The sequence below is a fragment of the Schistocerca gregaria genome, chromosome X, assembly GCF_023897955.1.
Source record: "Schistocerca gregaria isolate iqSchGreg1 chromosome X, iqSchGreg1.2, whole genome shotgun sequence".
Taxonomy (NCBI): Eukaryota; Metazoa; Arthropoda; class Insecta; order Orthoptera; family Acrididae; genus Schistocerca; species Schistocerca gregaria.
Window position 1 is genome coordinate 292,984,125 of NC_064931.1, and position 25,143 is coordinate 293,009,267.

General features: G+C 42.6%; 1 protein-coding gene across 1 annotated transcript in view; it reads right to left on the reverse strand.

Annotated features, from left to right (window-relative positions):
- Positions 1–24,178, reverse strand: part of LOC126299275 (H/ACA ribonucleoprotein complex subunit 1) — a 109,922-nt gene extending 85,744 nt beyond the window's left edge. The window contains exons 1-2 of the mRNA XM_049991058.1: positions 24,005–24,178; positions 23,803–23,917 (exon numbers count right to left, since the gene is read on the reverse strand). Of these exons, the coding sequence (XP_049847015.1) occupies positions 23,803–23,878 (76 nt within the window). The 5' untranslated portion in view covers positions 23,879–23,917; positions 24,005–24,178. The remainder of the gene's footprint in view (positions 1–23,802; positions 23,918–24,004) is intronic.
- Between the last annotated feature and the right edge of the window lie 965 nt (positions 24,179–25,143).

Genomic DNA, 25,143 nt, shown 5'->3' on the forward strand with positions numbered 1-25,143 from the left:
TTGATTTTTGGTGCCGAGTTTGTGATGAATATCCTCAACCTGCCACACAGGCTGTGGCCGTTGTTCTCCCTTTCCCAGCAACATATTTGCGTGAAACAAGATTTACAGCACATGCAGGTAGAAAGACAAAATACATACTGGATGCTGAATCTGACATGCTTCTTCTACCAAACTTGACATTGAACAGTTGGTCAAAAATAAAAAAAAAATAAAAAATAAAAACAGCTTCATGCCTCCTATTAAATGGAAACAATTTTATCAATTTACAGTGGAATGAATACAGTGTCATTTTGTGTATTTCTATTACTTTGCGTTGTTTTGTATATTGTTGAAGTCAGTAGTGCACAATGTACCTATTTTTGTACGATTTTCATTTAATGATTATAATTAGAGTATGAATGTAAACATAGGTTTTTCTTATTTTAGTGTTCCATAAAATACTGAGTATTTCAATAGGGTTCCATTACCAAAAACATTTGAGAACAGCTGATCTATGCAATAGATTCATCCACAAACTAATCCCAATACCATGTCCTGTTGGTCCCACCATGAACAAGAACCTTCTGGGAAGCTGATAAAATCAAAAACAACAGAAGAGACTGCTACTGTGTACTTAGTCTGCGTGTTAATGTCTCACATAACAAATTTAAATTTTAGGGCAACTCAGTCCAAGTAGAAACAGTATTTTTAGCTCAAGTGACATATCAGTTGACTCTTACAGAGGAGATAACAGCACTCAGCCAATTTTCATAATGTTATTTATTTATTGAAATAGCACCATAACCAGTTTCGAACTGACAGGTTGTTCACTTTAAGATACATTTTACATTAGCTTTCACTTTTTGTTTTCCCAAATGATGAAATTTTCTTGGAGTGGTGGCGCCAGGATTTTGTACACAGCCACGGCCTCAGAATGTCAGTTTTTGACAAAGTAGCAAGTGCCTTATGTCCATAAAAGTCTCTAGAGCTAGGAACAAGTGAGTGACGTCCATAAGGTCTTTAGAGCTGGGGACTCTTACACTGACAGTGCACAACATCTACTCTTGCATGAGACTTGTAGCTTTATTTATTTGTTTATTGGTACAGGGATAATCTGATAATGATATAGGATTAGTTGTCACAATATAATGAAACCAAAAAGCTAAATATACAGACGCACAAAATATATGTTGTTAACAAGCATCGGGCAAGTGGTTGACCATGGCCTTGTTGAAGGAATCATTTAGAAAAACCAGAGAATACCTTAATCAGAATGACTGGACAGAACTAAGTCCATCTTCCTGAATATCTTAAAAACTGAACTTCCTCATTCAGTTGGCACCTACTGTAAAATGCGTTTTGTTCATACACAATTTGTATAAGATAACCAATAATATAAAAAAATTTTTTTGCACTGTTTCTTTGTATCTCTCTACATTATCACTGGACACATTACACACCTTCACTGATGACTCCAGAATCACAGACACGCTGCTATGCCCGTCGTGCCTGGATAACATGATTCCAGGACCATAAACACGTGAACTTTTTTTAGAGAAACAGTAGTATGCAGCCAGAGAACCTCCTCATATAGCATAATGTGCTGCACAGCAGCTTGCACGAGAGGAACATGAGCAAGATCAGGATTGAGATTACTGTCCACAGCTGGTGCACTAGTCAGTCAGAACGTGGTTTTTAGATGGTTTCCCACACACGTTACGGCAAATGCTGGATTTATCTCCCAGAATGTACGATACCCAAACAGTTAAAATACAATCACACACAGAACAAAGTTTACATGTACCACAGTCAGGCAACACATTCGACTTCCCTCCGTTGGGTAACTGATGGCTGCAGTGACATGATAGGCATCCAGCCATATAGTTACATAATAGTAAACTGCCAAATCCTGAGTACAGTGGACCACATCCTAGATGAGATTAATGCTTAGTAAAAGAACTGGTATCCTGCCAGATCATACAAAATAGAGGAACAATCTAGCCTATATACAGGGTGTTCCAAAAAAGGCTTTACAACTTTAAAAATTCATACAAATTTATTGAAAGAAGATACAGAGCTGTTTTTAGTGTTATTTCGTAGGGAAACACATCAAGTTTTTTTACCTTACTAAAGATGTTGTATGTGGCTTCTCTTGGCTATCCTGCACACATCCCAACATAAGTCAATTTCTTCCCAAACTTCCTGTAGCATTCCAGGTGTAACTTGCTCAGTGGTGGCGTAAATTCTTGCTTTAAGCTCAGGTACAGAAGCAGGCACAGAAGGTTGGTTGGTTGGTTTGGGGTATAGAGGGACCAAACTACAGGGTCTTCAGTCCCTTTTTTTCTCAAGAAAACAAGTCTCAAGGTAAAACAATTAAAAACAAAGGAGTTGTGGGAAGTAAAGGGAGTAAAACCAACAGGGTAGCAGATGGCTTGCACTGGCTGATCACAAGGATAAAAAAGGATGATCCAGCCACTCTGTAACATACTAAAACCACCAGGCTAAAAGACAAGGTGAGAAGAACACACACGGAGGAAAACATGAACAACAAGGCAAACAAAATTCAAAGCAAGAGTGACAATGAGGTAACAGGGAGGGAAGGTGGATGCCTGGGAGAGAAGGCAAGACACCCAATCTCAGATGGTACGATAAAAACATCACTCTCACATGGTATGGTAAAAACATCCCTCACGAATTAAACATAAAACTAAATCGGCCATTGAGCTGTTGTCACCCAACACCATACGTAGTGTGCTGGGAAGGTTTAAAGTCCGCCATAGAGCACCTAAAATTGGACAGTCCACGAAGAATTGGAGAACAGTTACACAGGAGACACAGTGACACCAATGTGGGTCCTCGTGACAGACGACATGACTACAGATGATGGACTCAATGGAGCAGAAGCGGATATGCTCAAGGTTGCAATAGATGGCTACCAACTCTGCACTGAAAACACTGCAACCATCCGACAAAGGGTGCTGATCAGTATGGTCAACTTGAGAGTAAGCAAAGCCAACAATACTGTCAATCATTGAACCATCTGTGTAGACTATTTCTAAGTCCTTGAACTTGCTGAGGAGAGAGAAATTGCCAGCGGAGCCTTTGGGGCCTCGCAATAGGTCCAGCCGAAGCTATGGCCGAGGTATGGACCACGGAGGTGTTCGTATGTGGATCCACAGGAAATGTGGTAGGGGGGGAAGTGTCGAGTTCATTAAGAAGTGACCAGACACAGTCAGCGAGGGTATTCCCGCTTCTGAGCCACCATTGCAGGAGCTGGACTGCTGTGTTAGAGACAAGGAGATGGTAATGTGGGTGGTGAGGCGAACCATGAATATGGACAGTGTAATTTTCAAGCAGTAGTTGCCGCCAGAGTAGCAATGGAGGAACAGCAGCTTCCACAAGGAGGCTGTTCATGGGGTTCATTCAGAAGGCTCCTGTCACGAGCCGAACTCCACAGTGGTGCATAGGGTCTAGCACACACAGTGCGGAGAGCGATGCTGAACCATACACCAGGCTCCCATAGTCAGTACGGGAAGGTATAAGGGATTTGTATAGCTGCAGCAGTGTAGGATCAGCACCCCTGTCGGTGTGGCTCAGGCATCAAATAATACTAAGGTGCCACCAGCACCTGTCCTTAAGCTGAAAAAGATGGGGAAGCCAAGTAAAGCGGGCGTCGAATACCAGTCCCAAAAAGCGGTAAGTCCAAACAACATCTAGTAGTTGGTCACTGAGGTAAAGTTCGGGATAGGGGTGGACAATATGATGATGATGATGACAGAAGTGTATGACAAGTCTTGGTGGCCAAAAACTGAAGGCTGTGAGTGAGGGCCCATGACTGTGGCTTCCTTATAGCTCCCTGCAGCCAACGTTCAGCCACAACAACAGAAGAGGAGCAGAAGAAAATACAAAAATCGTCAGCATATAGGAGGGGAGATACTGACGACCCACTGCTAACACGAGACCAATGACAGCAATTAAAATGAGTGGGACACTCCAGGAAAGAGCCCTGCAGGACCGCATTCTCTTGTTTATGGATGCACTGTGGGAAGCACCAATGCTAACTCTCAAAGTGTGGAGTGACAAAAAGTTCTGTATAAAAATCAGGAGCGGGATCCGGAGACCACACTTATGCTGAGTAGCTAGGACGTGGTGTCGCCAAGTGGTAATATAGGCCTCCGTCAGGTTAAAAAAGACGGCAATAAGGTACTGTCGCTGGGAATCGAATGGCAGACTCCACATGCTCCAAGTTGTTGATGGAGGAGCGTCCTTGGTGAAAACCGCCCTGAGATGGAACCAGAAGGCCCCCAGTCTCAAGGAGCCAACATAACCACCGGCTCCCAATACGTTCGAGGAGCTTGCACAGAACATTGGTGAGGCTGATAGGACAATAGCTATCAACATCTAGTGGGTTCCTACCAGACTTTAGCACTGGAACAATGATACTTTCCACTACTGCAATGGGAATTCGCCATTGCTCCAGATGTGGTTAAAGATGGCAAGGTGGTGCTGCTGCTGGGAATCCACTGACAGATGTTTCAGCATTTGAAAATGGATGCGGTCAGGGCCAGGAGATGTGTCAGGACAATCGGCAAGGGCACTGAGAAATTCCCACCCACTGAAGGGAGCATTATATGGCTCAGGGTGGCGTGGAGCAAAGGAGAGGTGTTGTCATTCCACCCACCGTTCAAGGAGACGAAAGGTGGGACGGTAATTCTCAGACGCAGAGGTGCAAGCATAATGCTCAGGTAGACACTGCAATTACATTGGGATCAGCAGATACAACTCCATTTGTGGAAATTCCAGGTACACCTGCATGGGTCTGATAGCAGTAAAGACACCAGAGCTTGGACCAAACCTGGGAAGGGGAGGTTCGTGTTCCAGTCGTGGAGACAAAGCATTCCTAACACTCCTGCTTTCGTTGTTTGATCAGTAGGTGGACATGGGCACAGAGGTTCTCTAGGGAAGGGTGGTGATGATGATGTTGGAGGGCCCGCCTATGGTCTCTAATCGGCGCAGCAATTTCCGTTGACCACCAAGGCGCTGACTTCTGCCTGGGGGGCAACCAGAGGAACAAGGGATTGCTAATTCAGATGCGGCAATAATGGTACGAGTGATGGTGTGGATCACCTCATTGATAGTGGCATGCAAATAGAGATTCAATGGTGGTAGTGGAGGTGGAAGTGCCCAGTCAGCCTTGGGAAAAGTCCACCTGGCCAAGCATCAAGATGATGTACTGTGGGGTAGGGAGAGGAAGAGTGGAAGGTGGTCACTACCACACAAGTAATCACTGAGCTCTCCAGTAGATAGACGGCAGAAGGCCAGGACTGCAAACCAAGAGATCAATGGCCGAGTATGTGCCATGTATCACACTGAAATGACGGGTGGGGGCACCTGTATTTTGGAGGCAAAGGTCGAGTTGAGTTAATAAGTTGGTTGGTTGGTTGGTTGGTTGGTTTGTTTGTGGGATTGAAGGGACCAGACTACTAGGGACATCGGTCCCTTTTTCTACGAACTTGAAACACCCACAAAGAATAAAAACAAACAATGGAGATGACAAGAGACAACACAGGACAAGAAAGAGACAGAGACCAGAAAAAAGGAATTAAAATCACACCGAGTGGTTGGCCAACCATAGAAACAGAAAAGGAAAAGCCAACCACCAAGAAACGCACTAAAAACCCCAGCCTAGAACCGTAGGCCAAAGGCCAGACTCAACACAAAAAAAGGACAAACACTTAGATCAAGTGATAAAAACCCCTTGCACGAATAAAACTCAAATTTAAATCTCCCATCGCAATGTCATCTGATAAAAGAGCAGGAAGCATATCAGGCAGCGCAAATGTCTGCCTAAGCGGAGTTAAAAGCGGGGCAGTCCAACAAGATGTGGAGCACTGTCAAAGCTGACCTGCAGTGACAAATGTGGGTCCTCGTGGCACAATAAATAGTTGTGTGTCATCCAGGTGTGGCCAATGCACAGCCAGCAGAGGAAAACAGAGTCCTTATGAGAGACCCGCAAGGAGGAGTGCCACACACCAGTAGCCTCCTTGATGGCCCGAAGTTTGTTGGGTGAAGGAAGGGTGTGGCATTCTTCACCCGAGGTGAGAAGTACCTTATGCCTCAAAACTGACCTGAGGTCCCTCTCTGGAAGGCCAACCTCCAAGGTTGGTGCACCGACAGCTTGTTTGGTCAGTGTGTCAACAACTTCATTTCCCGGGATGCCGACATGACCCGGGGTCCACACAAAGACCACAGAACGGCCGCAACAGGCAAGAGCATGGAGGGACTCCTGGATAGGCATCACCAGACGAGAGCAAGGGAAACACTGGTTGATAGCTCGTGAACCGCTCAGGGAGTCACTACAGATAATGAAGGACTCACCTGAGCACAAGCAGACATACTCTAGGGCGCGAGAGATGGCAACCAGCTCAGCAGGGAAAGCACTGCAGCCAGCTGGCAATTAGTGTTGTTCATAATGATCCACTAGAGTAAGAGCATAATCGACACAACCAGCAAGCATCGAATTGTCAGTATATACAACGTCAGAGCCTTGAAACGTGGCAAGGATTGAAAGAAAGCGGCGGCGAAGGTCCTCAGGACGAACTTTGGGCCATGTGCCAAATATAGCCGAAGGCATGGGCGGGGCACACACCATTGGGGTATATGCAGAGGGTCCCAGAAAAGTGGTGGAATTGGGAAAACCTCAAGCCCAGAGAGAATAACTCTGACGTGAACTGCGATCGTACACCCTGACCGGGGCCGCCGTTCCAGAGGATGGACGACCAACTGAGGGAACAGGAGACGATAATTGGGATGGCTGGGCAAGCTACAAACCTGTGTAGCATAAGCAGCCAGTAATCATTGGCACCAGAACTGCAACGGAGGGACACCTGCCTCCACAAGTAAGCTGTTGACAGGGGTTGTCCAGAAAGCTCCAGTGGCAAGCTGGATCCCACTGTGAAGGATGGGGTCCAGCAACCGCAATGCGGAAGGGGATGCTGAACTGTAAGCCAGGCTCCTATAATCTAGACAGGACCGAATAAACGGCTGGTACAGCCGTAGAAAGGTAGACCGATCAGCACCCTAGCTGGTGCGACTCAAGCAATGAAGAGCGTTAAGATACCGCCACCAGCACATCTGTTTAAGCTGCCGAATATGAGGGAGCCAAGTCAACCAGGTATCAAAAACCAATCCCAAAAACCGATGTGTCTCCACCACAGCAAGAGGTTCGCCATCAAGATAAAGCTGTGGCTCATGGTGAACAGTGCATCTCTGGCACAAATGGGTAACACAGGTCTTGGCAGCCGAAAATTGGAAGCCATATGCAACAGCCCAAGACTGCACCTCGCAGATAGCGCCCTGCAGCTGCCATTCAGCAGCTTAGAGAGGATGTGATGACTTATGTCGTACCGTATGCCTTCCGCATGTCAAAAAAGACAGCGACCAGATGCTGATGGCAGGCAAAGGCCATACGGATGGCAGACTCCAGGCACATCAGATTATCAGCGGCAGAGCAGCCTTACGGAACCCACCCCGAGACGGAGTCAGAAAGCCCCGAGACTCCAGTAGCCAACTAAACCTCCAGCTCACCATGCGATCGAGCAACATCCAATGAATGTTGGTGAGGCTAATGGGGCGGTAGCTGTCCACCTCCAGTGGGTTCTTGCCAGGTTTCAACATGGGGATTACGATACTTTCCCGCCATTGCGACGGGAACTCACCCTCAACCCAGATGCGGTTGAAAAGGTCTAGGAGCCGTTGCTGGCAGTCCACCGAGAGGTGTTTGAGCACCTGACAGTGGATGCAATTTGGCCCGCAAGCCGTATCAGGTCAAGTGGCAAGGGCACTATGGAATTCCCACTCAATGAATGGAGCATTGTACGATTCAGGGTTGCGCGTGCGAAATGAAAGGCTCCGACATTCCAACTGCTCTTTCAGGGAACGGAAGGCCAGTGGGTAATTCGCAGAAGCAGAACTCTGAGCAAAATGCTCCACTAAGCGGTTTGCAATTGTGTCAGTCAGCACAGACTGCTCCATTCAGTGAAAGCCCAGGTATGCTGACGGGGGTCCGATACCCATAGAGTCGCCTAATCTTGGTCCAAACCTATGATGGAGAGGTACGGAAGCCAATGGTGGAGACGTATCTTTCCCAGCACTCCTATTTGCATTGGCGAATGAGGTGGCGGGCTCGCACACAGAGCCGTTTAAAGGCAATGAGGTGGGGCAATGAAAGATGCCGCTTGTGACGCTGGAGTACCCACCTGTGATCTTTAATCGCCTCTGCGAGCTTGGGCAACCACCAAAGCACAGTCCTCCGAGGGGACCCAAAAGAACAGGGAATGGCAGATTCTGCAGCAGTAACAATGCCGGTGGTGACCGAGTGAACCACCGCATCAGTGTCATTGGAAATAGGCTCAATAGTGGCAATGGAGGTGAACAAGTCCCAGTCAGCTTTATTCATAGCCCATCTGCAGAAGCGCCCAGAAGAGTGACGCTGTGGCAGTGACAGAAAGATCGGAAAGTGGTCACTACCGCAAAAGTCGTCATGTACACTCCATTGGACAGGTGGTAATAGGCTAGGGCTGCAGATTTAAAGGTCCATGGCCGAGTACATGCTTTGCGCCACACTGAAATGTGTGAAAGCACCAGTATTTAAAAGAGAAAGGTAGAGCTGTGCCAATACTTGCTCAACAATGCTGCCTTGGCCTGTTGCCACTGATCCACCCCACAGAGGGTTATGAGAGTTGAAGTCACCCAGAAACAGGAAACATGGCGGCAATTGGGCTATCAGCGCAGCCAGGACATGCTGCGGGACATCACCGTCCAGTGGAAGATAGAGACTGCAGACAGCAACAGCCTTAGGCGTCCACACCCGAACAGCAACAGCCTGAGGCGTCCACACCCGAACAGCAACAGCCTCTAAAGGTGTTTGTAGAGGGATCGATTCACTGTAAAGAGAGTGAAGGACGCAGATGCAGACGCCACCAGATACCCTCTCATTAGCTGTCCGGTTCTTCTAACAACCCCGATAGCCACGGAGGGCGGGGGTTCGCATCGCCGGAAAACAAGTTTCCTGAAGAGCAATGCATTGGAAAGGGTGAAGGCTGAGAAGTTGTCGGAGCTCAGCAAGACGGTGGAATATAAACACTGCAGTTCCACTGGAGGACGACATTGTCCATAATGAGATTCTCACTCTGCAGCGAAGTGTGGGCTGATAACCCGAGTTCGAGTCTCAGTCGGGCACATAGTTTTAATCTGCCAGGAAGTTTGACACTGTCCATGGCCAAGAAAGGTGTGAAGGGACAGAGGAGGCAGATTATGCCGCTGGGTCACCTGCTGCCACTGAGTACCAACGGGAGCGACATACATCATGTCTGAGGGACCGAGGAGGTCTAAGTCCTCAGGGATGCCAGAATCTCCACCGCATCCTAAGATGCAGAGCTTGTAGGTAGCACTGGAGTGGGTGCCATCGCAATTTCCTTAGTCTACGGCCAGCTACCTGGCGCTTCTTCAGCCCCTGGGGGGTGTCTGGTTTGCCACGGGTAGGAACCTGGGAAGGGAGTGACCCAAAGCTACCCTTCCTAGCGAGAGAAGCCAAGAAAACTTATGCTGCTCTGGCTTAGAAGTGAGGAGGGGTGCTGCTCCCGAGGTAGGTGGTGAGGGAGCAACAGGGAGGGAAGTGCCCCCACCATCAAGGGGGCAGGTGTGGTCCTTTGGATCTGAGAACTGAATCTATGTGGTGCAACGGATGGAGCTGTAACAGGAGTGACAGTGGTGGCATAAGATGACAATATGCGCATGGGATGAAGCCGTTCAAATTTCTGTTTAGCCTTAGTGTAAGTCACTCGGTCCAGGGTCTTGTATTCCATTATTTTCTGTTACTTCTGTACAATCTTACAGTCCGGCGAGCAAGGGGGATGGTGGTCTCAGCAGTTGACACAGGTGGGAGGCAGGGCACATGGAGTATCGGGATGGGATGGACGATCACAATCGCGACATATGAGGCTGGAAGCACAGCAGGAAGACACATGGCCGAACTTCCAACACTTGAAGAACAGCATCGGGGAGGAATATATGGCTTGGCGTCACAGCAGTAGACCATCACCTTCACCTTCTTGGGTAATGTGTCACACTCGAAGGCCAAGATGAAGGCACTGGCGGCAACCTGATTATTCCTCGGACCCTGGTGGACGCGCCGGACTAAAGGGACACTTCGTCGCTCTAAGTTGGCGTGCAGTTCATCATCGGACTGTGAAAGAAGGTCCCTGTGGAAGATCCCTGGACCATATTTAAGGTTTTATGGTGTGTGATAGTAACAGAAACATCCCCCAGCTTCTTACAAGCGAGTAATGCCCGTGACTGGGCAGAGGATGCTGTTTTTATCAAGACTGATCTGGACTACATTTTTGACAAGCCCTTCACCTCTCTGAACTTGTCCTCTAGGTGCTCTACAAAGAACTGAGGCTTCATGGACAGAACGGATTCCCCATCAGCTCTCGTACAGACTAGGTATCAGGGTGAATACATCTCTGTCATTCATAGCCTTTCGTTCCTCCCATGGTGCGACCAGGGAGGGGAACGATTTGGGGTCATACATGTTTGCATTAAAGTGAGCCCTTGAACGCTTAGAGACAGCTGGTGGTTTGGCACCGGCCACCCTGATGCCACCTACTCCGACCAAGGGCTATAACGAACATGTTGCAATGTTCAATGTGGATTTTCAGTGCTCCAAATCCTACAGTTGTGTGTTAACCTTGCCACTTAACTGAAAAGTCGATTCGTCAGAAAATATGATTTTGTTCAAGAAATTTCCATCCTCATGTAATTGATTTAACATATCCACAAAAACGTTCTTGTGAGCAATTTTACCAGTGTTCATTATTGCTTGTGCCATTGTCAATCTGTACCCTTTCCAATGCAAATGGTTTCTCAACACATACCAAAGTCATATGTGGGATACGCAGTTCGCGAGATGCACACCGGGTTGATTTCGTAGAACTGTAGACAAAACTGTCTCACTTGCTCAATGACATCATCAAATGTGCTTGGACGAGCTGACAATTTCCCATGTCTTATCAAGCACCCTGTTTCTACAAAACATTTATGCCACTCATAAATTGTAGGCAGCTCTGCAGATGAAGAAGAAATTGAAGAATTGTATGATCAAATAAAAGAAATTATTCAGATAATGAAGGGTGACGAAAATTTAATAGTCATGGGTGACTGGAATTCGGTAGAAGGAAAAGGGAGAGAAGGAAACGTAGTAGGTGAATATGGACTGGGGCAAAGAAATGAAAGAGGAAGCCGCCTGGTAGAATTTTGCACAGAGCACAACTTAATCATAGCTAACACTTGGTTCAAGAACCATAAAAGAAGGCTGTAAACATGGAAGAAGCCTGGAGATATTGACAGGTTTCAGATAGATTATATAATGGTAACACAGATTTAGGAATCAGGTTTTAAATTGTAAGACATTTCCAGGGGCAAATGAGGACTGACCACAATCTATTGGTTATGACCTGTAGATTAAAACTAAAGAAACTGCAAAAAGGTGGGAATTTAAGGAGATGGGACCTGGATAAACTAAAGAACCAGAGGTTGTACAGAGTTTGAGAGAGAGCATAAGGGAGCATTTGACAGGAATGGGGGAAAGAAATACAGTAGAAGAAGAATGGGTAACTTTGAGGGATGAAGTAGTGAAGGCAGCAGAGGATTAAGTAGGTAAAAAGATGAAGGCTAGTAGAAATCCTTGGGTAACAGAAGAAATATTGAATTTAATTGATGAAAGGAGAAAATATAAAAATGCAGTAAATGAAGCAGGCAAAAAGGAATACAGACGTCTCAAAAATGAGATCGACAGGAAGTGCAAAATGGCTAAGCAGGGATGGCTAGAGGACAAATGTAAGGATGTAGAGGCTTATCTCACTAGGGGTAAGATAGATACTGCCTACAGGAAAATTAAAGAGACCTTTGGAGATAAGAGAACCCCTTGTATGAACATCAAGTGCTCAGATGGAAACCCAGTTCTAAGCAAAGAAGGGAAAGCAAAAAGGTGGAAGGAGTGTATAGAGGGTTTATACAAGGGCGATGTACTTGACGACAATATTATGGAAATCGAAGAGGATGTAGATGAAGATGAAATGGGAGATACGATACTGCATGAAGAGTTTGACAGAGCACTGAAAGACCTGAGTCGAAACAAGGCCCCCGGAGTAGACAACATTCCACTGGAACTACTGATGGCCTTGGGAGAGCCAGTTCTGACAAAACTCTACCATTTGGTTAGCAAGATGTACGAGACAGGGAAATACCCTCAGACTTCAAGAAGAATATAATAAGTCCAATCCCAAAGAAAGCAGGTGTTGGCAGATGTGAAAATTACCCAACTATCAGTTTAATAAGCCACAGCTGCAAAATACTAACGCGAATTCTTTACAGACGAATGGAAAAACTAGTAGAAGTCGACCTCGGGGAAGATAAGTTTGGATTCCGCAGAAATGTTGGAACACGTGAGGCAATACTGTCCCTACGACTTATCTTAGAAGCTAGATTAAGGAAGGGCAAACCTACGTCTCTAGCATTTGTAGACTTAGAGAAAGCTTTTGACAATGTTGATTGGAATACTCGCTTTCAAATTCTGAAGGTAGCAGGGGTAAAATACAGGGAGCGAAAGGCTATTTACAATTTGTACAGAAACCAGATGGCAGTAATAAGAGTCGAGGGACATGAAAGGGAAGCAGTGGTTGGGAAGGGAGTGAGACAGGGTTGCAGTCTCTCCCCGATGTTATTCAATCTGTATATTGAGCAAGCAGTGAAGGAAACAAAAGAAAAATTCGGAGTAGATATTAAAATCCATGGAGAAGAAATAAAAATGTTGAGGTTCGCCGATGACATTGTAATTCTGTCAGAGACAGCAAAGGACTTGGAAGAGCAGTTGAACGGAATGGATAGTGTCTTGAAAGGAGGATATAAGATGAACATCAACAGAAGCAAAACGAGGATAATGAAATGTAGTCGAATTAAGTCGGGTGATGCTGAGGGAATTAGATTAGGAAATGAGACACTTCAAGTAGTAAAGGAGTTTTGCTATTTGGGGAGCAAAATAACTGATGATGGTCGAAGTAGAGAGGATATAAAATGTAGACTGGCAATGGCAAGGAAAGCATTTCTGAAGAAGAGAAATTTGTCAACATCGAGTACAGATTTAAGTGTCAGGGAGCCATTTCTGAAAGTATTTGTATGGAGTGTAGCCATGTATGGAAGTGAAACATGGACGATAACTAGTTTGGACAAGAAGAGAATAGAAGCTTTCGAAATGTGGTGCTACAGAAGAATGCTGAAGATTAGATGGGTAGATCACATAACTAATGAGGAAGTATTGAATAGGATTGGAGAGAAGAGAAGTTTGTGGCACAACTTGACCAGAAGAAGGGATCGGTTGGTAGGACATGTTCTGAGGCATCAAGGGATCACCAATTTAGTATTAGAGGGCAGCGTGGAGGGTAAAAGTTGTAGAGGAAGACCAAGAGATAACTCCACTAAGCAGATTCAGAATGATTTAGGTTGCAGTAGGTACTGGGAGATGAAGCAGCTTGCACAAGATAGAGTAGCATGGAGAGCTGCATCAAACCAGTCTCAGGACTGAAGACAACAACAACAACAACAACAACAACAACAAATTGTAGGCCTACCAGGAGGATCTTTAGCGTACTTTGTGTCAAAATTAGGCTGAACTGTTGTCGCCGACTTCGATTCTCCATACCAAAACACACAGGTAGCATGCTTGGGTCCAGTGAAAGCAACCATCTTTAATGCAACTGCTGCTAGTGCTCCTTAAGGTGCAATGCGGCACTAGCAAACTACATGAGTCAAAACTTGATGTATTTCCCTGCAAATTGACACTACAATCACCTCTGTAGGTACTACAAATTAATTTATATGAATTTTCAAAGTAGTGAAGTCGTTTCTGAAACACCCTGTACTGTGAGCACATCCTTCACCACTCTTAAAAAAGTAATAGCCTTTCAGAAACACACATTTTAATAACCGAAACTATTCATACATCCACTATATTTGACATCCTGACTCGAAGTTATTCACACATCAAAGAAAACTTCTGTCTGGAAAACATTACAAGCCAAATGAAGAGACTATAATAGCTGTAGACTGGTAGCATTGAATAGGGAAAGTGATTTTTTTTCCTTTTCCTTGAAGATTTTTTTCTTCCGTTCAATAATGATGTTCAGTCACAGGCAATAAAAAATTAGCATATGGAGAGCATAGATGAAAAGTAAAGGCATAAGAAAATGGGTTGCTATGCTCTTACTTCTTATCAGAGGACCAGAAAAATAAAACATGAGTGATCTCATATTTGTTTTGGGGTGAAACGTGAGAGATCAACTGATTTGTAAAGGCCATGACTAACCACCTGCCCAAACTTCATAACAGCACACTTACATATTCTGTCTCTGTGTGTGTGTGTGTGTGTGTGTGTGTGTGTGTGTGTGTGTGTGTGTGTATTTTTGAGTTATTTATTTTCGTTGTATTCTGGTGACAAATCCCATATCATTGTAAGTTGATCCATGGATACATAAACAATGGGCCTCATACTTGTTTTGGGGTGAAATTGATCAGACCTATATTCAGTTATACATGCATAGCGCAGGCAACAAGAAACGATTCCACAAAACCTCATGAATTTTGTTTGTCATTTTTGAGATAATGAGTGGAACATTACATGAAGTGCAATTAATTGGAACAAGAAATCACCTTAGAATTTTTATTTCAATTATGTTGAATAATCAGCATCAAAATTAATAGCGAGAAAAATTGAAATATTTACATTTACAAATGTTTCATCTTCCTCAACTTCAATACACTTTGGAAACACATACTTGAAACAATCACATTCGTCAACAGAATGTACTTACAAGTAAAATGCCCTTTATAGGCTCTATTGAGATATTGGTCTCTTCCACAACACATGAACTTACATCATAAATGCTGAAGCAAATGAAAAACTTCAAGTTACATCTTTGTGAATATATGCATAAAAAATCACAGCCCTAATGTCAAACTGGTAACTTTATGTGGAAACTGCTCAGTTTGAGTATACATGTATGCATGAAATCAGAACCAGGGAAGTGCAGAATAAAAATATTGGTATGTACATTTGCTACATATGGATAGTCTTGCAATCTTCAAATACATACTGACATGAAGGACAACCAGAGAGTTGTATGTCCGGGCAACATGTAGTGCCGGATATGGTTGAACCATATTTTCAGCCTAGTAGTGGGTCAAAACTGATAATTTGTTTGTTTCCACACTGCTGGGCGAAAAATTATGCGAGTGGATCTTTACATTAGTTGATACTCTAAGACCCAGTAAAAGAGAAATATCTCAAGGATTTTGCCAAATGCAACAAAAAAGGAAAAATCTTCATTACTTGAATTCACAAAAGATGACATCTCATATGTTCCAAAGAGAAAGAAGTGTGTTATTCTGCTTTCAACCAAACACCACAATGACACTGTTGAAGCAGAAAAACATAATTGCCCATTATAATAAGACTACATGGACAGTTGGCACGAGTGATATCTACATCTACATTTATACTCCACAAACCTCCCAACGGCGTGTGGCAGAGGGCACTTTACGTGCCACTGTCATTACCTCCCTTTCCTGTTCCAGTCGCGTATGGTTCGCGGGAAGCACGACTGTCTGAAAGCCTCCGTGCGCGCTCTAATCTCTCTAATTTTACATTCGTGATCTCCTCGGGAGGTATAAGTAGGGGGAAGCAATATATTCAATACCTTAACCAGAAACGCACCCTCTCGAAACCTGGCGAGCAAGCTACACTGCGATGCAGAGCGCCTCTCTTGCAGAGTCTGCCACTTGAGTTTGTTAAACATCTCCGTAACCCTACCACGGTTACCAAATAACCCTGTGACGAAATGTGCCGCTCCTCTTTGGATCTTCTCTATCTCCTCCGTCAACCCGATCTGGTACGGATCCCGCACTGATTAGAAATACTCAAGTAAAGGTCAAACGAGTGTTTTGTAAGCCACCTCCTTTGTTGATGGACTACATTTTCTAAGGACTCTCCCAATGAATCTCAACATAGTACCAGCCTTACCAACAATTAATTTTATATTATCATTCCACTTCAAATCGTCCCGTACGCATATTCCCAGATATTTTACAGAAGTAACTGCTACCTGTGTTTGTTCCGCTATCATATAATCATACAATAAAGGATCCTTCTTTCTATGTATTCGCAATACATTACATTTGTCTATGTTAAGGGTCAGTTGCCACTCCCTGCACCAAGTGCCTATCCGCTGCAGATCTTCCTGCATTTCGCTACAATTATTTAATGCTGCAACTTCTCTGTATACTACAGCATCATCCGCAAAAAGCCGCATGGAACTTCCGACACTATCTACTAGGTCACTTATATATATTGTGAAAAGCAATGGTCCCATAACACTCCCCTGTGGCACGCCAGAGGTTACTTTAACGCCTGTAGACGTCTCTCCATTGATAACAACATGCTGTGTTCTGTTTGCTAAAAACTCTTCAATCCAGCCACACAGCTGGTCTGATATTCCATAGGCTCTTACTTTGTTTATCAGGCGACAGTGTGGAACTGTATCGAGCGCCTCCCGGAAGTCAAGAAAAATAGCATCTACCTGGGAGCCTGTATCTAATATTTTCTGGGTCTCATGATCGCTGTTTCCAGAATCCATGTTGATTCCTACAGAGTAGATTCTGGGTTTCCAAAAACGACATGATACTCGAGCAAAAACCATGTTCTAAAATTCTACAACAGATCGACATCAGAGAAATAGGTCTATAGTTTTGCACATCTGCTCGACGACCGTTCTTGAAGACTGGGACTACCTGTGCTGTTTTCCAATCATTTGGAACCTTCCATTCCTCTAGAGACTTGCGGTAGACGGCTGTTAGAAGGGGGGCAAGTTCTTTTGGGTAATCTGTGTAGAATCGAATTGGTATCCTGTCAGGTCCAGTGGACTTGACTCTATTCCTTGGACACTTATTTCGATGTCAGCCATTATTTCGTTTGTGCGAGGATTTAGAGAAGGAACTGCAGTGTGGTTTTCCTCTGTGAAACTGCTTTGGAAAAAGGTGTTTAGTATTTCAGCTTTACGCATGTCATCCTCTGTTTCAATGCCATCATCATCATAGAGTGTCTGGATATGCTGTTTCGAGCCACTTACTGATTTAACGTAAGACCAGAGCTTCCTAGGATTTTCTGTCAAGTCGGTACATAGAATTTTACTTTCGAATTCACTGAACGATTCATGCATAGCCCTCCTTACGCTAACTTTGACATTGTTTAGCTTCTGTTTGTCTGAGAGGTTTTGACTGTGTTTAAACTTGGAGTGAAGCTCTCTTTGCTTTCGCAGTAGTTTCCTAACTTTGTTGTTGTACCATGGTGGGTTTTTCCCGTACCTCACAGTTTTACTCAGCACATACCTGTCTAAAACGCATTTTACGATTGCCTTGAAGTTTTTCCATACACACTCAACATTGTCAGTGTCGAAACAGAAATTTTCATTTTGATCTGTTAGGTAGTCTGAAATCTGCCTTCTATTACTCTTGCTAAACAGATAAACCTTCCTCCCTTTTTTTTTATATTCCTATTAACTTCAATATTCAGGAATGCTGCAACGGCCTCATGATCACTGATTCCCTGTACTGCACTTACAGAGTCGAAAAGTCGGGTCTGTTTGTTATCAGTAGGTCCAAGATGTTATCTCCACGAGTCGGTTCTCTGTTTAATTGCTTGAGGTAATTTTCGGATAGTGCACTCAGTATAATGTCACTCGATGCTCTGTCCCTACCACCCATCCTAAACATCTGCGTGTCCCAGTCTATATCTGGTAAATTGATATCTCCACGTAAGACTATAACAAGCTGAGAAAATTTATGCGAAATGTATTCCAAATTTTCTCTCAGTTATTCTGCCACTAATGCTGCTGAGTCGGGAGGTTAGTAAAAGGAGCCAATTATTAACCTAGCTCGGTTGTTGAGTGTAACCTCCACCCATAATAATTCACAGGAGCTTTCCACTTCTACTTCACTACAGGATAAACTACTACTAACAGCGACGATGGCAAAACAATAAAACTGTATACATACAACAAATTGTTGACCGCACTGAATGATGACGGAGTTGATGGACATCACTGCTCTCAATATATATTCTGTGGCCACAAAAATATACAACCAGACAGAGATTCAACAAAACGTAAGCATTTCCTTCAGGAAATTTTCACAGTATTAGCAAAACAATAATGAGAAAAGAAATCAAACGGAACTACATACAGAAGCTGCAAGACTCGTGCATAAAGTGCAAACAATCAGTGTGCCAAAAACTACAGAAGAGTCATAGTTGTGGCAAAATGTTTACAGCGTTAGGAGAAGCTATCTAACGAGGCTAAATTTATTTGTTATTTAAAATTTTATTTTTCAAATCTGACAGCAAAATTGCTACATGCCATGGATTCTAAATTCTGTATGTTATAATTGTGATTATGAATTTTTTGTATGACCATGACTGACAATTTTTTACAATATTTACCAGGGGCAATTAGGTCAGCCGTCTTAGTAACCCGAAAGTTTAGAATAATTTTGGTAGCAGAACGGTTAAGTAGGTTACATTAATGTTTTACCAACATGAGGAAACCAAATATTCATTTTAAATCAGATGGAAATTAATTACCAAGAGAATTAATGCAGTGTGATCAACCTTACCCTTTCCAAGGCGCTTTCCAGAATCACAGTTCAGGATGTAATCTGCTCAATATTAAAAATTCTTTTCAATGACACTGCTTGGATTATCTGCAATAATTTTACTACACTCTCAGTTCTGAGAAGATATCTAGCTACACAATCCAAATATCCACTGCTTTTAGTAGGATTGGTCAATGAGGATTTTTCCACAGGCTGCCTCAGATCTTACTGATTAGTGCAGCTAATGCATGTAGTCTTAGTAAGAATAATGAATGAGATGCACATGGAATACAGATTACAGTACACTATTGCGTACTGCACAGAAATTCAAAATCTCAATTTTGATAGCGTATCCAGAATTTCTCAAGAGTTTACCCAATACTGCAACATTCGTCAAAGTCTCACAAATTTGTACATTTGTTTTGGGCACTGATACACAATGTGTAGCAGACTAAAACATTTGATTCAACTATACTTATTTTGTGGTATTCAGCAATCGCTGCGAATGAAATCTCAATAAAATTTTTATTGCAAAATCTGTAATTATGGCACGTTTAAGTTTAATTACAGTTACGTTCACAATTGTAACAAGGCAGTTCTCACAATTCTGCCCACTGACAGCATGTAGGCCTACTTGCCAGTCATTCTACTTCCCTGTAACCTTATAGTTTTCATGAGTGAATTCTCTTTTTGATACAATTAAAAGTAACATTTGTCCAATGCAACCAATTAGATGGCCATAAAGTAGAGGCGAGTGTGTGTAGACAAAACATGAGAAGAAAAAAATAGTTCATAATTAACACAGTGCTATGTCTGACGAATTCACCACATTTTAATAGTCAAAGACCAATTATAAACACTTCCTACCATGTATGTTGGGCAGTGCAATGACAGGTTTTGAGATCATCATCCAGATGGGGTTGCTAAATTTGTGAGACTCATGTTGGAGTTAGATAGCAGATTAAATTGTTTGGGATGATAAACATGTTGCAACAGTTTTTAGACTCGCTAATGTCACATGCAAGCGGTGACATTATGAAACTAAAGAACTGCTCATTGTATGGATATCAGTGTGACTGGAAACTGTCACATCAAACTAAGGAAAATCATTAACGAAAAATTTAATTCTATATCAAAATAACATTTAAAAACAATGGAAACTAAAAGTAATTCCATTGTCACAGGAGGGAGAGTTGCACTACATTTTCCAACAGTCAGAAATTAATATAACAAAAACCATAAACAGAAATAAATTAGAGATTTATAGATGATCACATTTTTTTTACCTTCCCTTCAAATTAGAGTATCAGAAGTTTCTTAAGTAAGCTGTAAATCTTCTTTAAAACTTTGTCATCGATGGGACAGTGACTGGACATTTATGTTAAAGCAAGACAGGGAAATTAAAGCAACCCAAGGAGTGCTTCCAGAACTTCAACAGGCTCAAGGTAAACAATGGAGTTCAGAAATAAAGATGTCGGTGTCAGTGTTTTATGAAAATGATGACTGCAGCAGAGTAAAGTCTAGCAAGAAAGAATGTGTCACAGTAAAAATGGTAAACATGTGTGCAGATGCAAGAAAGACTCTTGCTATGTAACATTTCTGAATAATATGTAGAATTCCATGAAAAGTATTCTAATGCGAAAGCGAGTTTATCGTCTCTTTTCAGTCTTTGTCCAAAATGGGTTGTGGCCATATGTGCAAGGAGCACACACAATGACTGCTTATGTGAGATCCATCAAAATGCTGATATTTTCTGCTATAAAGGATTCTGGAGTGGATTACAAAGATGCAATTGAGCTGCTAGGCAAAACTTGCAGAACACATGAACAACGAACTGAATCATGAGCTCCTTATGGACGACGACGTACTTATTACTTATAAACAATGGACAGACATAGATTTGAACACCCCTTGGAAAAAAAAGCACAGTTCACTGGAAGATTTTGATGAACTGTGTTGCATGGAGGGGGAGGGATGGGAGTGGGACAGCAACAGACAAACTGCCCACACACAGCTTCATGGCAACAGTGCCATCTTCCTATCTCCAGTTTCAAAACAATAATTTGAAACGACATGAAATTTTAGTACAACTGGATTTTTCTGAAAATTACAGATTTATAACGCAAGATGCTACTCAAGGATATCACTAGAGCAATTGCAAGTAACTCTTCAACCATTTGGGACTTACTATAGAGATGAATCAGGTGGTGTGTTTGTCATGAACTTTTGTGTTTTTAGAGAATGCTTAATTCACAGTGCAACTGCAGTTCATGCTCACACCCGCATTGTCATAGCATAGGTTGAAAACAAGCTGCATCACATACATTCTGCATGGAGCAGTAAGCCAGTAGAAGAATTGAAAAAATCTCAAAAATTGGGTCAACGGAAGCGTCCGATTCCACCCGTCAGCTTTAAGCCATGACGTAAGGCTGCTGTGGTTGTTACGTCACGGCGGTATGGGATTTAGTTTGTGAGAGTGGCGTGTTTGTAGGTGTAGTTTAGACGTGATTGGTGGTGTTCTCTGGCGGTGTGTTTATGTCTTGTGTGGTAGGTGATGTTTTTGGTTTAGTTTGTGTGTGTGGTGTGTTTATAGGTGGAGTATTGTTGCGGTTGGTGGTTCTCTCTGGTGGTGTGCTTTTGGGTAGCGGGTTATGTGGCATATAAGGTTTTTTTATGTAGTAGCATTGCATGTTTGTGGTATTGGTAGTGATTGTGCTTTCAGCAGAATATTTTTCAGTGAATTAACGATTTTGGTTTTGTTATATAGACGTTATTGTATTTTTTTCTTTTCATCGTGTGCGAATTTTGGTAAATTGCTTTTTTTGTCTTTCGTAGGTATGGATATGACAGAAAAGGTCAACAGTGCTAAGTTGTCAGCGATGATGGGGGACGATGTGTTGTCTCTAATAGAATTTCTTTAACTATTTGGATTCTTGGCTGAAGTCACAAAGTGTTCAGTGTGTCATGGAGAAATGAGGCTTACTAAAGTTCCGGCATCTCAGACCAGGGAAGGCTATATGTGGAGATGCACGGATAAAAAGTCAAGGGAAGAGTTCGATTCCAATTTTGATATTCTAGGCGATTTTTTTTTTAAGTGTGGTGAAAAGTTTGAGTTTTATAGCGTGGTATCGCTAGTTGCTGTTGACCTATATAGGTCATGGGAAGTGTTCGATTCCAATTTTGTTGGTTTGTTGTGTTTTTTGAGGTAGTGATGATTCTGGACGTGGTGGTAGTTTTGGGTTTTATGATTTGGTATCTGTAGTTTCTGTTGACCTATATAGGTCAACGTAAGTGTTCAATTCCGGTGGATATTGTCTTTAGCTGATTTTGGGAAGGTTGTGGTCGTTTTATTTCATCGTTTCTGTAGTTTGATTTAGTGGAGTGTATTTATTTTTATTTTGTCCCCACCAAAAAATCCCCAGTTTCCCCGACTTGTCCCGTTAGTTTAATTATATTTTTGGAGGAATGGTTTTTCAATTTATTTTTGTGTTTGATATCATGCATACGTAATGACATCATAGTCGCGATATGGGAGTAGTTGTGAATGGTCGTTTCTGCCATATTGGTGATGTCATTGGTCAAAACAGACGCGCGGAATCTGACGTTTCCATTAACCCCAAAAATTTATGCATGCGTCACCATGATTTTCAGATTCACAGAGAGTGGATTTTTTTGCAACAAGTCATGGTAAAAATGTATGTGATGGTATTGGAGCTACCATAAGTGCATAACAGCATCACAAGCTAGTCTGCAGCAGCCTACAGAAGGCTACAATCGAACACCTCTTCAATTATTTACCTGGGTACAGAATATCTCTGGCATACAATCAATTTACGTTTCTATAAATGAGGTGAAAACTGCCTAGGAATACACACTACTTAAGCTAACTTACACTAACGACAACACACACCCATGCCAGATGGAGGACTCAAACCTCCAATTGGGGGGAGGGGGGGGGGGGGGGCGGCTCGTAAACAGTTAACAGTGACAAGGTGCCTCACAGACTGCTCACCGCTTAGCTACCCCACATGGCATTAGAAGTATACCAGGCACGGTGAGCCATCATCACTATTCTATGGTGGACTCTGACAATGAGCAGGTGAGCAGATTGTGTGGTTACAATTATAGGTTCGTGCCCACCATGTGCCTTCACAGTGTATCTGTGTCTGGATTCAAAAAGCAAAAGTGGCAACATACATTCAGGTTGCTGCTATTTATGATGACAAAACGAAACTTGGGATGTGTCGCAGTCTGCTGTGGAGCAAGTGGTCACATATTAGTGAACTTCATGCTACAAGGAAGATCGTTTCCCTGGCCATATTTGACAGGCATATGTTGCAGAGTACAGTAGCTACAACTTGGGAAAACTTCTGATCAAAGGACAAGTGCTTGATTTTTGGCAGTTACGGTGCATTAATGACAGGTTATGTTGAGTTAATCTTCCTATATGCTGATAATAATTAAACCATGGGGGGAGGGGGGGGAGAGGTAAGAAGCACAAGTTTTTATGATACTTTTTTTCAAAATTGCGTTCTGCAACAATTGTTACATCACCGTGAGGAATAGTTTCTAAAATTATTTTTCCCCGAAGCCGGCTCTAAAGATTGATAGGCAAACGCGCATTCCATTTTTCCGGGCGTACAACCTTCTTTCGCGAGCTATAATTCTGGAACAAATTCCCGGGGCAGACTAATACTTTGTACATGAACGTTCTGCAAATAGTAGCATTGCTGTGCTTACTTCAGCCAAATCTGAGACTAAGAGCTGAAGCCCCTGATTGAATTGACATGGGATGAATCCTTGGTAATACTTATCCACGGAGAGAATTCACACTATTTATTTCCAAAATTAAGTAAATTATTTTGGTGCCAGTATGTTGCATTATTTTGTATTTCATTTCCAACTTAATACATATACCTAAAACGTACTCAAAAAGGAATAATTGTATTCACTAATCAGGGCAGAGAAGGCAAGAAACTAAGCTGCTCTCATAACGTTCCTAATAATTAGGAGATTTCCGTGAAACACATGCCTATTTCTATAAATAAGCTGCGCATACGATACCTCTGCTTCCTCGGAAGCCACCTCCGCCGCCACCACGTCCATAACCGCCACCGCCGCCTCTTCCACGGAAAGACATTGTTATTTCACTACACTCACATCCGCGTCAATAGTTAATCTGCAAATGAAACAAGGAACATATTTTCTCAGACGTACATCAGCGTCAATTCGTATACCTTGCACTTGTTACGTTTTCCAAACTTACGCCAACACGTATTGGTTCACGTCTACAAAAATTTACCGAATCATTCCACGAAATCAACACCACTTACAAAATTATGAGACGATAATATTGTCATAAACTCGCTCACACACGCACATGCACCATTCAAATCAGCACCACGCGTACTCCTTAAACAAACACAAACATAACCATTAATAAAGATATAATATTCTAACGATTTGCTGAGCGTTTGAACATCTTTGGTTTTAGTTTAGATTTCTCTCGACGAGGTATAATAATAGTTTATATAGGTCACTGATTTCTCTACTGTTTATGAAAACACACACACATTTATTACATAAAATTGCCAAAATATATTAGGCTCATATCTTAAAGATAATTGAAATATCCAGTTAGGATTAAGGCAGAAGGCATTTAATAGTAATATCAATCGGTACGGTCAATGCAGAGCTCTGGTTCTGAGAACAAGACTATCCCGACACAAAACGTTATCCACAGCAGTTCGCACATTCAACGGAAGATGTTTTCCGTTTAATCGTTGAAGACGAAATATTTGGTGGGATGCAAGATCTGATGATTCGTTTATTTATTTATTTACACGTCAAGTCCCGTATGATCAAATTGAGGAGCAAATCTCCGAGGTCATGGAACGTGTCAGTACATGAAATAACAACATAAAGGAGAAAAACAGATAAAAATAAATGTTTATGAACCCGAAAAAGTCAATCCATAAGTTTAAGTAAACGCAATCAGCAATACAATTAGAATCAGCTTAATGTTTCAAGGAAATTCTCGACAGAATAGAAGGAGTGACTCATGAGAAAACTATTAAGTTTCGATTTGAAGGCGCTTGGATTACTGCTAAGATTTGTGAACTCGAGTGTTAGCTTAATGACAATGCATGCGGAAGTATATTGCACACCTTTCACAAGAGTTAAGGAAGTCCGATCAAAATGCACTTATGAGTTCTGCTGAGTATTAACTGAGTGAAATCTGGTAATTCTTCGGAATAAGCTAATATTGTTAACAAGAAATCACAATAGGTATTTACTGCCTTTTTCTGAGCCAAAACTATCCTTTTAGAATGGAAAGAGTTACCCCAAAATATAATACCATACGACATTAGCGAATGAAAATAAGCAAAGTAGAACGATCACTCA